General features: G+C 49.9%; 1 protein-coding gene across 2 annotated transcripts in view; it reads left to right on the top strand.

The window, feature by feature from the left end:
• SRGAP3 (SLIT-ROBO Rho GTPase activating protein 3) overlaps window positions 1-15,820 on the top strand; it is a gene marked incomplete at its 5' end in the record, with an annotated part of 125,112 nt that extends 109,292 nt beyond the window's left edge. The window contains 11 exons of one of the 2 annotated variants that reach the window (XM_082487490.1): window positions 151-181; window positions 848-908; window positions 1,319-1,396; window positions 2,290-2,424; window positions 5,927-6,032; window positions 6,307-6,534; window positions 7,977-8,056; window positions 11,007-11,187; window positions 11,786-11,935; window positions 12,302-12,629; window positions 15,057-15,820. In XM_082487490.1, the coding sequence (XP_082343616.1) occupies window positions 151-181; window positions 848-908; window positions 1,319-1,396; window positions 2,290-2,424; window positions 5,927-6,032; window positions 6,307-6,534; window positions 7,977-8,056; window positions 11,007-11,187; window positions 11,786-11,935; window positions 12,302-12,629; window positions 15,057-15,473 (1,795 nt within the window). In that variant the 3' untranslated portion in view covers window positions 15,474-15,820. The remainder of the gene's footprint in view (window positions 1-150; window positions 182-847; window positions 909-1,318; window positions 1,397-2,289; window positions 2,425-5,926; window positions 6,033-6,306; window positions 6,535-7,976; window positions 8,057-11,006; window positions 11,188-11,785; window positions 11,936-12,301; window positions 12,630-15,056) is intronic. The other variant, XM_082487489.1, reaches the window with a different exon arrangement.
• Window positions 15,821-16,398: the final 578 nt, after the last annotated feature.

The raw sequence follows: 16,398 nt of genomic DNA, 5'->3' as shown, positions 1-16,398 counted from the left end.
GGACAGCCTGGAGGCCTGGGTTGGACCTTGCTAAGCTGCCATTGCATTTGAGCGTTCATGGCCTCCGAAAGAGATGCTTACCTCTAACTGAACTTATCCTTGCTTAATCTTTTCTTTTTTTCCCGCTCTGCTGCTTTTTTGTGTTCTCAGAGGAAGGAGGAATGCGCGAACAAGAAACCAGGTATTTACTGGAGGCCCGTCTACGAGACGGAGTAAATTAACCAGAGAGATGCAACTGTACTCTACTGGAAAAAGCAACCAAACAAAGCCCCTAAGGAAAATAAATGCCCACTTAAGCAGTCAGACACAGCTCACATTCCCCCTTGAGCTCCTCACACGAGGGGCCTGGAGAGAAGCAGCTTTGAAACAAAGACCAAAACTCATCGCAGGTTCAAATATAGGCAGTTCCTTTCATACACTGGTGTTCTGGGGCTTTTTTAGCATCTGCTCACAATGGTTCTTTCTTTAGGTGGAAATATTGTTGTAAGCTCTGTTATTGGAAACTTATTTCATCAGACAGGTAGAGCACAAGTTTTATTTTGGCTCAGCATTACACCTTTGAAATGGAATAGCCGTGATCCCGTTGCATCAGTCCCCTGTCTCAGCCAGATAGTGAGCAGCAGTCTTTCACACGCTTTAGTGAAAGCTTTTTTTTTGCATAATTGACTGCACATAGTATACTCAGCACTTTTTGATGGCTTGATGTGTGTAACGCCTCCTTTTCTTGCCTGTCCTCTTACTAAACTCAATGGCACTGATTTTCAAATCTGTTTTTGCAACCTTTAATGAATTTCCCATGCTTTGTTATCAATAAACCAGTAATTTTTTACTTTTTTCTTTCACGAAGGATTCGGGACAGGCTATTCCGCTTGTAGTAGAAAGCTGCATTCGCTACATCAATTTGTATGGTAAGTTGATTCAGTAATAACAACAGAAACTTTCTGCAAAGGAGATTAAGTACTTGCATTGAGCAGTGAAATGTAGCAGAGATGCACGCAGCCCTTGCTACGGGGGCTCAGGCTGTAATTACAGTGGCACTGACTGTGATGTAGCACCGGATGACTGGCAAATACGTAGGTCTTGTTAACACATATTCAGGTGAAATTGCTTTTTCAGGCCCTGGGCCAAAGGGAGCTGTTTCAGTTCTTTGATCTGGGGGGGCCTTGTTTGGAGAACATGAGCAGAAATGAATCATAGCAGGCTGTCCCCTTTCTCTGAGCCTCTCCCCGTGCCTCGACTCCTAGTTTCTGCTCTTCTTTACTAGAAAGCACTGTGTAACAGTTATAGAAATCTTTTCTGAAGCGTTGTTCTTTTCCAGGCCTTCAGCAGCAGGGCATTTTCAGAGTCCCTGGCTCCCAGGTGGAAGTCAACGACATCAAGAACTCGTTTGAGAGAGGTATGTTGCCGGGGAGTGCAGCTGCAGCTGTGATGCCATGTCCGAGCAGGGACCCTTGGTGGGAGTTTGTGTGCGCTGGGGGGCATTAGGCATTGCGCAAAGCCTGTGCTCAAGGCCTTTCTGCTACGAGACGCCAGGAGGTTTTCTCCCCTTCTGGGTATGTCAGTATTGTATCTCCAGCAATAGCGAAGAGTCACATAGGGAAAGAGTAGGAGAAGTAGGGGTAGGTGCAGAGATCTCTTCCACTTTCATTAATTAAGAGCATGAAAGGCTCAGATGGGGGTAATGGCCTCCATAACGTTAATCTTTGAGCAGCATCAGAAGGATCAGGGTGAAGGTGGCCAGGCCAAGGAATAAGGCAGCGGTGGGATTGTCAAAGGCAAGAGGATTTGCACATTTTTGCTTAAGAGGAATCGGTATCTAAATCCCTTAGGTTTTTGAAAGCCTTTTATAGATTTAAGTCAGTACAGTGTTATCCAGAACCATTCTAGAGGCATAATTGCATCCTCCAGCCAAGCCTGTTGTCCCAGGCTTTCACCCAGCGTCATTCAGAACTGCTCAGCTCTCTGAGCTGTTGCCGTAAACGCAAAAATGCGCTAGGCTGGAGGCTGAAGGAGTACTGGTTAATAATGTCTTCAGGAAAGGTTGAAATCTCCACAATGAACAGAGGTTTTGTGGGTAGGACTATAGCGTGTCTCAGCATGATGCTGTGTAACAGAGTACCTTATTAAACTCTTCTCTTGCTGGCAAAATGCATAGTGTTGCCATTGTGCACACAGGAGGGTTTTCTGAGCTGTAGGAAATTTTGGGTTTCCACTGAGTTAGGAAAAAACATTTGCTATATTAGTCCAACTTGACAGTAATGCTGGAAATAAAACCTTTTCTCTGGGCAGGTGAAGATCCCCTTGCTGATGATCAAAATGAACGTGACATTAATTCAGTGGCTGGAGTCTTGAAGCTGTACTTCCGAGGACTGGAAAACCCCCTCTTTCCTAAGGAAAGGTTTCAAGATTTGATATCTACTATAAGTAAGTACACGTGACAGCTCTTCTGGGAGAATAGGGTGGGACAAGAGGAGCAATAAACGGTGGGCAAGTACACCTGAGTTTTGCAAACAGCAGCTTGTGCTGCAAGATGGGCTATAGGTCTGCAACAGAAGTTGTTAGGAGAAGACATTAAGAGTGTGCATTGGCAGCACTGGAGGCGAGGGAGAGGTAAAACGTCTTGCTGTGGTTCTTTTAAATTCTCCCTAGCATCACGAGGATCCTCAGAGTTGTCTCCAAGCTTAGGCCGGCGGGCAGCACACCCAGCAAGCCTATACACACCTTTGTGTGTTGCATGAGGGGTCGTTAGTCAGTTGAACAGGGCTGGCTGCTGTCCTGCCTGCACGGATCTCTGTGGGTAATGGCAGTTCCTGTGCCTGCCCGTCATGTGCCACGCAGCCATGGCTCTGGGGACACTAAGGGGTTTTGCTGCTTTAGGTCAGTGTCTTCTACTAAATGTGAAGTGGAGGTCAGTAGCTCTTGGCTACTCTGAAAGCTTCTCCGACCCTCGAGTCTGCAGACTTGGTTTCAGCCTCACTCGCTCGGCTGTTCTACAAGTGTTTGCTGTGTGCATATCCTGTCCCAGAGAAAACCAGAAAGCGCTTTGGGATGTGAGCAGAGGGAGAAGCTGAGAGGGTTTTTAATGGCGAAGGGTCTGGGACTGATGTCGGGGAGAACCTGGTTGCTTCTTGTTCTGTCCTGAACTCTCCTCCTGGCTCCACTTGTTCCGCTGCAACTGAAGAAACAGATATCCCAGCTGGGGTTTATTTCTCTCAGTACCTTGTAGTGATGACATTTATTTATTGGCAAGTTGTGGAAATTACTCCCCTGGGGGAAAGGAAGAAGACAGAATGAATTTAATGTTTCAGAGATGATGGAGGAGCGTGTTGTGCACTTTGGCTACAGGATGACTTCATTTTACAGGAGAGGTGTCGGGGTTGTTTGGGGGTTCGAGTGTCTCGGTGCGTGGGTAGCTTCAGGGGGACTGAGGGGTGAACACGTGCTGAGGTCCTTCGTTTGGCTTTTGCTGCTCATGGCTCCTTCCCCCCTCTTTAATGTTAATGTGCATAACTGCTGGAGATTTAGTGATGTCAAGAAAGACAGATGATATCTAGAGGGGAATGACGCAGGGATGGGCTTGTTCCAGAAAGAGAAGAATGTGCTCTTATTTTTCAAGAACAGTTGTTTTATATAGTAGCTTTAGGAAATTCGCTGTTGCCTTTCAGTTTTGATATGTAAAACAGTGCAGCACACCTGTAACGCAGCGAACAAAGGAAGCTGTTTCTGCACCAGTCTCCTGCCCTGGTCAGGAGCTTCAGCCTGGCTTGAGCGCGGTCCGCTGCCCTCCTCAGGGGCAGAGGATGGAGCCTGAGAGGGGACAGCCCGCAGGGAAGGGGACAGGCCCCTGTCGGTGCCAGGAAGTGTGCCCAGTGCTTGGTGATGTCACTGTGCTTGCAGATAGGCTTGTGCTTTGGAACCATCCCTAGTTAATGCCAATTTGCACAATTTATTAAGCTTTTGGGAGCTCTTTGTTGCAAACATAATTGGTTAATTTTCTGGATGGTTTTCTCTTCTTTCTTTATTTTTTTTTAATTTAGTAAGAATCTTCCTTTTCCTCATCTTTGCTTTCTTTTCCTGCTGCTGTTGGTACCTTTTGATTAAGGAAAGATAGATTGATTCTATATAGATTTTAAATGAATTAAAATGCCTTGTTCCCATTAAAAATCTGACCTTAAATGCATGTGACCTTCTGCCACATAAGTAGAGGCTGTGTAATAGGTGTCCCAACCTAAACAGATTGAAGGAACCTGCTGCCTTGGAGAGCCACTGCTCAGTAAAATGCCACCCTTGCTGGAGGATGTTCCGTCTCATTTTGTAATTACAGTGGAAAGGTTAAATGCAGCTGAGCGGTTTGGGCTCTCCACTGCAGTGCATCATCGTAAAGCCACCTTGGTCTGCCATGGTTCCCCGTAAGGTAATTCTGAGCGAGCTCTTTGCAGCAGGTGCTGCTGCGCATGTCGCAGGGCCTCCGGTGCCCGCAAAGCTGCAGAGCTGCATCATTCCTGGCTGATGCGATGGGAAGCCAGGCTTGCTGGTGACAGGTGAAAGGCTGGATTTCCTTTTGCCTTACGGGGACTGAGAGTTTACATGGAAGCGTTTCCCGAATCCACATGAGAAGTAGATGGATAGAAAAGGCACTTTGTTTGCAAAGGTTCATTCAGGGATGTGCCTGTATAGTCAAGTGATTGATGATTACTCCATTAATTCTGCTGAATTACAGCCAGTTGAAACATTTCTGCAAAGTGAAAAAAGGCAAGTGCTTCAAGACAATGTGTTCCTCTGGGTTTCAGAACAGATAACTATTGTTGTAGGGTTTTATCCAGTTTTTTTTTTTTTTTTAAATGTCCTCTTGAGTAAAACCAAACTGAAGCAGCAGAGAACCCAGTAAGTAATAACAAGGGATAAATGCATTCCTCAAAAATTTCCAAAATGAAATACTATAAAGCTTTCCATCTTTGGGCTGAAGCCAAATTTTGCTCAGAATTTTTGAACAAGTGGCAGCCCAGCTACACGTTGCCAGTGAATTTTATTATGATTAGCAAATGCCAAAGTTTGATCCAGCGTAATAAAGTAAGCACCACTCCACTGATGGGGCTTATTCCGTGCATCTGAGGCTGACTGCTCTCAGGAAGGCTTTGGTACTCTTTGTCTGCTTTCTGTAAAACAAAAGCCCCGGGATTAACTATCTACATAATGTATTGCACAGATTCTAGCTTTAAAAAAAGAGCAGCCATGGGGGCCTGGAGCGTGCTGCTGGCTGCTGCAGGACGGCGCTGAGCCCCCTCGGTGGGTTGGTGCTGGGGCCGCCGCGGGGCACGAGTGGTGCGGGGATCCCCGGTGGGTGGGCTGGCACCCAAAGCAGATGGCCCTAAGCCCCCTCCTTCCTACAGAAGGGAGATGGTTTCTGGCAGTGGCTATGGGCTTTGAGTGCTGCTGTGGAGAGAAGTGAATCTTACAATGCAGACTCAGAACTGGCTCAGGTTAAATTCCCATTAAGACCAGTGGGAGACTGGAGCAGAAGGGCTCAGAGGGCCCTGAGTAACGTGAATAAAAACCTCATTTTAAAATCTGCACTAGAAAACCACGCAGTGCTCCATTTTCCAGTACCGTATTGACCTAAAGCTTTTGAGAAGTAGAGTAGTTGTTGAGGAATGAACTAAATAATGCATAAACAGCTATTTTAAAAATAAAATGTCTTTATTTGGTGTTTGTACTGAATCTAAACGTAAGTATGAATTCCCCAGTGGAAGAGCACTGTGCCTGATTCTCTGCTTGCACCTTAGTGCTAAAGCAGTGGATCAAACCTGCAAACAGGCTATTGTTTTCCTTGCATAGTGGGCTACTAGACCTGGAACAAGTCCCTCTGATGCCATGTTGTCTGGTCCTGAGAAGGTGTAAAGATGTGCTTTCTGTCCATGTGTTCCAGAAATCGAGAACTCCACCGAGAGAGTGCACCAGATACAGCAAATCATCGTCACTCTCCCTCGGGCTGTCATCGTCGTCATGAGATATCTTTTTGCTTTCCTTAATCAGTAAGTCTTTTTTTTTCCTCTTTCACTGAGTTTCTCCTTGCCCTCCTTTTTTCAGGGCTTCCCTTTCTTTGTTGCATGAGTCCTTTTTGGTATTGCCATGGAGAGTTGTATTTTGCTTCCTCCTTGGCCTTGCCTGGCCGTGGCTGGGTGTGTAGGGAAGATGCACAGCTCAGTGACGATTGCTTTCTTGGGTGGTGGGGGCTCGTTAGTGAGAGGCTTTTCTGAGCAAACGGGGAAAGTCGGCACCACGGCTCCCTAACGCTTGTGCTTGCAGCTTGTCGCAGTACAGCGATGAGAACATGATGGATCCCTACAACCTGGCCATCTGCTTCGGGCCCACGCTGATGCACATTCCAGATGGGCAGGATCCGGTGTCCTGCCAAGCCCACGTCAATGAGGTCATCAAGACTATCATCATTAACCACGAGGGCATCTTCCCCAGCCACAGAGAGCTGGAAGGACCTGTCTACGAGAAGTGCATGACTGGAGGGGAGGAGTACTGGTAAGCAGCAGGGCAGGACTTCATTGGCTGCAGAACCTACAGCCGGCTCCCTGTGCTAGGGTCGTCTTCTGGCGCTGTACGTTTGGAGTGACCCTGGGAGAAAGTGCAGAGCTGTGGCTTGATGCCTGGTGGACAGAGAACTGACCTCAGCTCACACGAGTGTAGGAGAAGGGATCTCGGGAGTGGATCCCCGAGAGGATGGGGAGTGAGGAGGCCTTTGGGGGAAGCTCAGACTTAATATTCAGGGCAGCGGAGCACAGCACTGGGGTGAATTTGCCCCTCTGCAGAAGGGGCCTTTTTGCATTTATTCCTGTTAAATGTTATGAATTAGGTGTGTGAGTGATATATATTTGATATGCTTGTGCTGTTTTACCCTGGTTAAGAATCTTACTTCATATCAGGCTGTCTGCATGGTTCTTAGTTTTAAATACCTTCATAAAACTAAGAGGATTCTGCACATCTAACCAATTAGTCTCGACATCAGTTTTGCTTTTCATTTTAGCCTGTCTGGTGAAAACAGAGACAGTTTCACTGAGTTTTTCTTTCCATATTTCTCATGCTGACTCAGCATTATAAACCTCAGTAAAATCTCAGAAAATTGTTTCCAATATGAATATTACTATTTATAAAAAAATCTTTTAGCTGCAGATTCACATAAGTATGTTCAGAGCAAACCAGAAATTTAGGTCAACTTTAACCAAATTCCTCCTAGGCTGGAACTTTTGAGTGAAGTCCCATAGTTCCATCGTAGTTTGCTGGTTGGATAAAATTCCATAGCCCAAAGTTAATCTGAACCTTCCAGTTCCTTTTGTTTTGTCATGTTAGAAGACAGATGAGTTTGCATTAGCCGAGGACGGGATCAGCCACGTGTGATTGCATTGCATCTTTCTGGTGCACAATTCTCCCTTCTTGGTATATACCCAGAGCAGGAAAATTCCATAAACAAACTCCCACATTAGAAGTGTATTTCTCTGGAGGATGCTGGAATTCTAAATGGACATTCAGATCCAAGTTTTAAGAAACTATTTTTGTGCAAGTTTTACACATTTCTGAGACCTAATCTTCCCGTACACTGGTGACCTACCACCATCCTTACTGATGCAAGCAGAGGATAAAATGCTAAAACTCATTGTGAATGAGTGTGTGGAACATTTTAAAATGATATCACTTTCTATTTGTTTTGCCAAATACGATTAAGGTGCATGAGCAACAGAACGTGATATTCTGAGCCTGAAGATGGTGGTGTGAGTGTCTGCTGTTCTCAAAGCAAGTTCAGAGATCTGCTGTGATTTAAAATGACCATCTCAGTCCTACGAAAACTAAACCCATAACTCTTTCAAGTGTCGCTGGGGCCACAATTTCCCTGAACAGCTTACTTTTGCGAAGTGCCTTGGGAACAGAATCTCATTCTTTCTTTGAAAGCACGCTGTATTTTATTTCAGTGACAGCCCGCACAGCGAGCCAGGCACCATCGATGAAGTTGACCATGACAACGGCACGGAGCCACACACCAGTGATGAAGGTGAGCGGACACGAGCAGCAGAAAATCAGGCCTGTGTCAGAAGAGCCGTGCCTGCAGGAAAGCAGTGGGCACTGCACTCCTCATCAGATTAGCGGCTGGACTAGTGTCTGGCACTTTAGTCGGGGATGGCGTTTTTGTGTGCTTAGTAATGAGCATGCATATTAATAAATGTTGCGTATAGATTTTCCCCATAGGATGTGCGTGGACCTTCGCAGTGGTCTGACTCTATGGCAGGATACAGGGATTGTTATTTTGGAGCTGTTCTATGAGTTACCATTAATCCCATATATGACATTTTTTTCCTTCTCCTTGTCATCTGTGCTTACACGCAGCCATGTGACAGTGAGGACGTGCTGTGTGAAATGGCTCACAAAAGCAGGAGGGGAGACGTGGGTGACGTCTGGGACGTGGGTGACAGGGGAGGGACCGGCTCTGTTCACTTGGGGCCCTTGGATGCATTGCAGGGAAAGCAGTAAATGTCATTGCCCTGTTGGGGGCCCCCTGAAGCGTGGGGGTCTTTCAGCTGGTTTCATTATGCTGTGGATCATCCCCTGTTGAGCAGCCGTCTCCTTGGCAGAAACGAAATGCTGCTGTATTTGAGCGAGCTGCAGCCTGGTTTTCCCTGTGGCCGGTTGTTTCCTTCAGTGACGATGTACCCACCTGCTCATTCCTGCTGCTGTCGGGCCCGTGGGGCCAGCCGGCTCTGGAGGGCGAAGCAGGAGGTGCTGCCGGGTGTTAATCCCTCGCAACTGGGTGCGTCATCGGTGTTTCCTAACGCGCTGGAGGAGGCTCGGGTCCAGATTCCTGCAAGCTCGCGTCTGCCTGCACTTCCGTGTAAACCAGCTTGCAGTGTCACGTATAGGCTCTCAGTAAAAGCTGTGAAGCACAGGGCGGTCACAAAGGCGAGCATGGAAACGGGGGCGCTGGCAGCCCTGGGCAAGAAGCGTGTTCGCTCCAGGACGCGGTACCAACGCAGGAGGGAGCGCTGGGCGTCCCGCGTCCCGGAGGCACCGGCAGCACGGCCGTGGGGAGAGACCCTGCTGGCACTGCGGAGGGGTGGCAGATGCACAGCCCCACAACACCGTTTAATGGTGGTGTGTTGGAAGGGCACTGGGCAGCTGAATGCCTCTTCTGCTTTCCCAATGGCTCCTGTTCCCTTGGATGCGTCCGGCCCCAGCAAACGCTGATGCCTTCGAGGCTGGCGGTGGCGGGAGGGCTGGCTGGCACCGCAGGGAGGAGGGGAGGGGCGCAGCTGGGCCGGACGGCTCAGGACCTGCGTTCAGCTACAAACAGGAGCCGACAGGACTAGAAGATGAAGGAGCACAAGCTGCCATTTAGCCAATTTTATGCTTGGATGGTCACATTAATAGCTCTGATTGGAGTTTCCGGGTGATTAACTGTGGTGCAAGTATGGAGAAGAGCAGCTTTATTTTGTGAAATTACATGTTCCTTCCTCCCCTCTCCCTCGCCCCGCACACCCTCCCTGCTGTGAAACTCAGCGATTTATCAGGGCTGAGAGAGCCCTCCTGGTCGCCTCCCCTGCTATGTTTCCTCCAGCGCGTTCCCTGTTGATCCTGCTGCAGTGTTCCCAAACACCCTGCTGCTCGTATTGGTGTCGATGTGTATTTTAAGCTGGGGAAAATCGGTCAGTTGAAGTGACCTGTCCTGTCCCATGTGAGGCAGGGAATGGAGCAGGGGTCTGTCGCAGCATCTCCCACATCCTCCTCTGGTATCTCTTCCTCTGTGTGGTTTTTGTTGCTAAGCAGAGCAGTGGTCGCATCCTGACTGCTGTTGATGCCAAGCCTGTGGTTAGTGATGAGGCAGACGGAGGAGAGCAGGTTTCCATGTTTTAATGAGAACGTGACAGATCTGGAGGAACTGGGCAGATTTGCCCTGTTCAGCATTGTCATCGCCCATCTGCCAGTCTGCAGGTGGGGTTTAAAATGATCGGGTGTCTCAAATAATCAAGGTACATTAACTGCTTGCTTGCTGGCTCCAATAGTGGCTTGAGGTGGTTGGGTGGTGGCAGCCTGCTTTTTCACCCCTATCTTGGAGCGAAGTGAGGTGGAGTGCAGGTCCTGCCAGTGTGGAGAGAAACGCTGGTGCTGCTTTGGAATCACTGCAGTGGTTTCTCTGGGATTCAGTGCTCCCAGCGGGAAACAGATTTGCAGAAGAGCTGGGCTCCTCCATGGGCTCCCCGGTGCCAACCAGGCTCCTCTTTGGGTCAACAACCCGCTGTGATGCCCTTGGCCAGGAGGTCAAAGGTTCCTGGTGTGCTCACCACCTCCCAAAGTGAAGTCCTGCCACAGCCCTCTTGAATTTCAAGCCCTGAGCTCCCAATTCGTGAATCCCTGGTATTTGGTAGAGCTTAAGTTAGAAAAAGTGGAGAAGCGGTGAGGTGGAGTGCTGGAAGGTCTGCAGATGGGCGGTGTGATGCAGAGCAGCTGCCTGGCCAGAGCCAGTGTCAGCGTTTCTGTGGGGATTCCCAAACGGGGATTCGTACCTCATCAATAATTCAGACAAAACTGTCTCCAGGATAAGGAAAGGAAGAGAAGGTAAGCGGGGCTTTGATCACAGTATCTGACACAGCTTGACAAGATCCCAGTCTGGAGGATAATGGGGTTCTGTAACTCACTTTATAGGTAGAAAATGGGAGTGTGGGTGACGATGTGATATGCACACAGGGAGATTTCAACTACTCCCCATCTGGTTTGTAGCTTTTTGTAATTTTTGGTAGTTTGTGAGTCTGTGAGAAGTTCCAGGAAGGCTGGAAGAACAAAAAGAATTGATCAGTCTAAAAATAAGATGGTTTGTACTCAGTGTAAGATACTCTCGGGAAGCTGGGGCAGCAGCATTAGCGCTGTTCTGATGAGATGCCTCTTTCTAGGATTTATTGTGCCCTTGTGATTGGGCTGAGCTTTTTCTCTGTCTGTGCTTCTCTCCTCTGCAGAAGTGGAGCAGATAGAAGCCATAGCAAAGTTTGACTACGTTGGACGGTCTCCACGAGAGCTCTCCTTTAAGAAAGGGGCCTCGCTTCTGCTGTACCATCGGGCCTCAGAAGACTGGTGGGAAGGCAGACATAACGGTGTGGATGGCCTCATACCCCACCAGTATATTGTGGTGCAAGACATGTGAGTAAAGTGGTGTGTGTTGATCTGGGTTGTTAAAATCACCTGCTGACACGAGGTCCGTCTTTGGCCACCTAAAACAGGTGGCCGGATTTTCCCTGGTTTAATGACCTTGGTGAGAAATCTGGATCTGTTCACATATGACTGTCCGTGTATTGGCTCAGATTGTTTCTCGTTCAAGCTGATAAAGCCAAGCACTAAACTGTACTTCAGTGTGCCCGAACCCCGTCTGTCATTGACTGCTCCAAGTGGCATGACCCAGACTTAATGTTGGCCTTGCCCACTGTGGGTGTTGACCTGGCGTTGTTCAGTGCCCACCCGGCCTGTGGGCACATCCCAGGGTCCTTCGCAGGCACCACTTCTGTTACAAGTACTGTACCTGCATTCACTAAATGGCAGCTACAGCCCAGGGGGATATGGAGACCCGACGTTTGCTTTTTCCGAGCTCTGGGTACTGTCTGAAGTGGTGGCCTTGGTCTAGCCCTTTGTTAACAAAGCCTGGGGCTGCTGGAGCGGTGAAGTTCAGGTCCACGCTGTGGCTGGGCCCTAGCCTCTCTGCTGGGGCAGAGCCCGCTTACTGATGGGGGTCTCCTTTCCCCAGGGATGATGCCTTCTCTGACAGCCTGAGCCAGAAGGCAGACAGCGAGGCAAGCAGCGGACCTCTGCTGGACGATAAAGCCTCCTCCAAGAACGACATCCAGTCTCCGACGGATCATATTGTGGACTATGGCTTTGGGGGAGTAATGGGCCGGTAGGGAAACTCTCACTTTCCTATGAACACAGAGGTGGTCGCTGTCACATGCGGGGAGAGTCAGTGTATGGTGTAGGGCAAGACAGAAGGGGAGGCTCCAGTAAGCACGGCAGAATAATACGAGCATGGAGGGGGTTTCCGTGTGCATTGCTAACGTAGAGCTTAACAGTAAAGAAGGTACAATGCTGTCTCTTTCTTGGCACTGGCTAAAATGTCTGTCTTCCCTCTTGCCTTAGTCTCTGGAGCTGAAAGGCTGGAGTTTGGTTTGATCTGAACTCTCAGAGCTGAGCAATTGTCTTACAGCATGCAACCAGATGCTTTCAATCTGACGGACGGTGACCTAGTCTTGTGATGGATTCTTTGCAGAGTGAGATTGAGGTCTGACGGTGCAGCTATCCCTCGCCGTCGAAGCGGGGGGGACACCCACAGCCCGCCCCGAGGGATGGGTCCTGGCATAGACACTCCTCCTCGAGCAGCGGCCTGCCCTAGCAGCCCCCACAAAATACCTCTTAACAGAGGCAGGATTGAGAGTCCTGAAAAGCGCAGAATGGCGACATTCGGCAGTGCAGGCAGCATCAATTTCCCAGACAGGAAGGCCTTGTCTGATGGCCACCCGCTGAGATCGACTTGTGGATCTACTAGACACAGTAGTCTCGGAGATCAGAAATCTCTAGAAGCAGAAGCGCTTGCCGAGGTAAGAGGGTTGTGAAGTGGCTCTCGGTTCCCAGGGATCGAGAAGCTAAAAGTAAAGTCATGGGGGGAGTGCCGCAGAGCCCCTTCCATCTCAACACACTTCAGAATTACAGTGCTGTTGTAGCTGCGGTGGTTTAAAAATAAAAATGAGCAGCCAACAGCTTGCCTGCTTTTCCAACTGTATTGGTTGGTCTAATAAAAGATACCGCCTCCTTCCACAAACCTTGTTTCTTTGAAACAATAGGCAGAAACGTTCGATCCACCACCGAAATGCGCTGGCAGCTCTTAGCTCCCGCAGGGAGGGAAGTGCATTATCTTCATCTGATGCTCCATAAGGAGCTTAAGAGGAGAAAACTGGATTTGCCAAATCAGAACTTGATTGATGCTCAGTGTTTGGAGAAGAGTGCTTCACGTTTGTTACTGGCTCTTTGTAGCTAGGACCTCTAAAGGTTAGCTTAATCCCGATACGATGCCTCCAGCCATGCAACATCAGCATCACACTAGGCCATCAGTTCCATGGTGCTCGTTAAATTCATGTTAACTCCATCGTAGCCTCCAGGTCTCCTCTCCCTGCTGCTGGCAGGAGGCCCCCGGCCAGGTGTCAGTCAGGCTGTACCAAACCTGTTCACACCTCAGAGAATGGTCCCTCTGCAGAGCAGGCTACAGAGATCTCCAGCCTCTCGGGGACCACCTAGTTCAGGCACGGTCCCCGCAGATCTGTCTGAGCGGCCGCAGGTTGGGCTGGGAGCGCTGTGAACAGGCTGTTCCGCATCCCCTATTGCAGCAGTTCCCCTGGTTTGCTTCGTGTCCCCCTCCGTCGGGAGCAGCAGCTGTGGAACCATCGGGGATGCCCAGGTGAAAGGGTGCCGCCGCTGGGGAGGCCACTGCCCACTGCCTGGCAGTAGCTTGTGTGCCACTGGGTTTGGCAGGCTGTCACGTCGAATCAGCCACTTTCAGTGGGATAATTAATGACGATTGCAGAAAGGAAGAACTCTTACTGTCCTGTTTGCTTTTCCACCAGCCACGCTCCTCGTTCTCTTGCTCTGCAGCACGCTACCCAGCTTCTCTGTCCATCAAGAGCTTGCGTTTGGTGTGGTCAATTTACAAACTTGTGGTCGTAGCACAGTGCGTGCCCTGAGTGATGGCTCGACAGGGTGACAGCGTGCACGAGGTCCCCACGCTGGGCTGGTGGGCAGTAGTGTGGCACCCCAGGGCCAAGGTCCCCAGGTGTGGTGTGGGGCTGTGGGGTCAGGGAGCCTCCAGAGGGATGGGTGAATGGTGAGGATGGAGCACAATATGCACAATTTTCTTGGCTTTTGAGGTTTTGGGTTGTTTTTTTAAACCTTGGAAAAGATTCTCCCTCAGCTGGTGTAAACAAATACTTACCTTGAAGTCTGTAGGACTGCCGGACTTGGTAGTCCTGAGGCTTAGCTCTGGGAGAATATTTTCACTCATTATCTAAACAGCGTAATAGAATTAATTGGAGCTAACTTGATAATTATTTCCCTTCTGCTGATCCTCTGAGCATTATCCGAGGCTCACCAAGCATTTTGTATGCAGTAGAAAATGAAGGACTCAACTACACAAGGACAGCGAGTTAACTAGAGCTACTTTTTAAACAATTAACTCAGTTGCCTTAAATCACTTTTCAGATGGTCTCTTTCAGAGTTAGTGGCCTTAATTCAGTTAAGGTGGATTTAAGTGAAGCCACTCGAGGGCCTCTCTGTTTCTGAATGAGATGATCAGCACTGCAGTTGTAGGCAATTTAGCTAATTTCCTTTAAATGGGCACTTTGAGTTGAACTGGGTTCACTTTCGGAGGATCCCCTTGGACAGACCGTGGAGGCCATGCCTAGGGCACGCGACCTGAGGCGGGCGGGTGGGTGGTGAGGGTTGGGTTCCCATCTCACCTCGGCTGTGTCCCCATGGGCAAGGAGAGGCCATGTCGCTGCCTCTCTTTTATTTACGGTGAGCTGTCATTGTGGTGCTCACTCCAAATACATCCCTGTGTGTTTCTGTCCCCACACATACCATTGCCCTGTAGGCAGAGGGACAGCAGAGGTCCCATTCACCTGATGGAGGCTGCAGGGCAGCTGCTTTGGGGGCAAACCCTGGGGGAGGGGTGGAGATGCCCTGTCCTGTTGGAGCTGGGGACAGGCTGGTGTTCACCCCATCACTCATGGTCACCCCATCACTTGTGGTTTGCTCCCTTTGGAGCTGGCGACCAAACTCCTGTTGACTTGGGAGATACGGGGCGCCTTTGTGTGACCAGAGTTTGGGCTTTACATCTTCTCCCAAAGCTCCTGCTTTGCCTGGAGGCTCTGCCTGAGGTCAGAGACTCCCTCACACACAGACACACATGCCAGGGCAGGAGGGTGGGGCGATGCTGTGGCATGGTGCTGACATCCCTTTGTTGGTGGTGTTCACAGGACATCGAGAAGACCATGAGCACGGCGCTGAACGAGCTGCGGGAGCTGGAGAGGCAGAACACGGCCAAGCAGGCCCCCGATGTGGTCCTGGACACACTGGAGCCCATGAAGAACCCCCCAATGGGCGCCGCCAACTCGGAGCCCGCCAGCCCCCTCCACACCATCCTGATCCGGGACCCCGACGCTGCCATGCGGCGCAGCAGCAGCTCCACCACAGAGATGATGACGACCTTCAAGCCTGCCTTGTCAGCCCGGCTGGCCGGGGCTCAGCTGCGGCCCCCGCCGATGCGGCCGGTACGGCCGGTGGTGCAGCACCGCTCCAGCAGCAGCAGCAGCTCAGGGGTGGGCAGCCCTGCCGTCACCCCCACCGAGAAGCTCTTCCCCAGCAGCTCGGCGGATAAATCGGGCACCATGTAGGCTGGGGCGCTGGGATGGTGGGAGTGGGGCCGGCAGCTCAGCACAGCCTCGCTCGGCCAAGCAGGAAGTCAAAACTGTGCTCAAGAGGAAACTCTCCAAAAGGGGAAGAAGTGGGTAGCCCAGGCCTGATGGTTGATTGTACATACGTGTGTGTGTGTGTGTGTGTGTGTGTACATATGTGCGCACACACACCCCCATCCATGCAGAAACACCTCCCAAGCTTGCAGTCCTATGGCAGGAGGAGACGGCAGGTCTACGTGTTGGCACTGGAGAATACACGCTATATGTAGAAGTATATATTAAAAAAAAAAGTGTACAGAATTCGGTGACTTTTTTTAAAAAGTAGATTTACCTCAGAAACTGGCTCTGAAATGTCCTCTCTAGAGATGTTGGGTTGATTTGGGTTTTTTTCCAGGCTATCTGTGTGCGTGTGTGTGCGTGGAGGTACGTAGCAGCTGTGCGTCGAGCAATACAAGGCCAATCCTGGAATTTATTTTCTGCATCTCTTGGCATTTAAAAAAAAAGGGGGAGGGGGGAAAGACACAGTGGGGTTTGTTCACTTCTGGCCCGCAGAGGAGAGCTGGAAATTCCTAACTGCCCGCGTGTGTCAGGCCGGCCGGAGTGTCCTTGCACTGAACCCCGAGACGCTTTCACGTGCGCCGTGACGCCCCGGCCAGCGGCACCCGGCGGGAACTGGGACAGAAAACGAGGCAGCTCTGCTGGCTGCTGGGGAGGACGTTGCTGCTGCACTGGAGCGCAGCCCTGCCTGCACCACGGCACCCACAGAACTCAGATTTTCTGGAAGGTTTCAGAATGAACAAGAACTAGTGACAAACCTGTGGTAAAGCATAAATAGAGTAACACACAGTTTCAAGATGCTTCATTTCCCTTTCCCCACATACTTATTTTCCTTTCTTTTTTTTAA

The sequence above is a fragment of the Vanellus vanellus genome (assembly GCF_965231255.1).
Source record: "Vanellus vanellus genome assembly, chromosome: 9".
Lineage (NCBI taxonomy): Eukaryota > Metazoa > Chordata > Aves > Charadriiformes > Charadriidae > Vanellus > Vanellus vanellus.
Note: the sequence above shows the minus strand (reverse complement) of the source record. Positions and strands in the feature narration are given on the sequence as shown.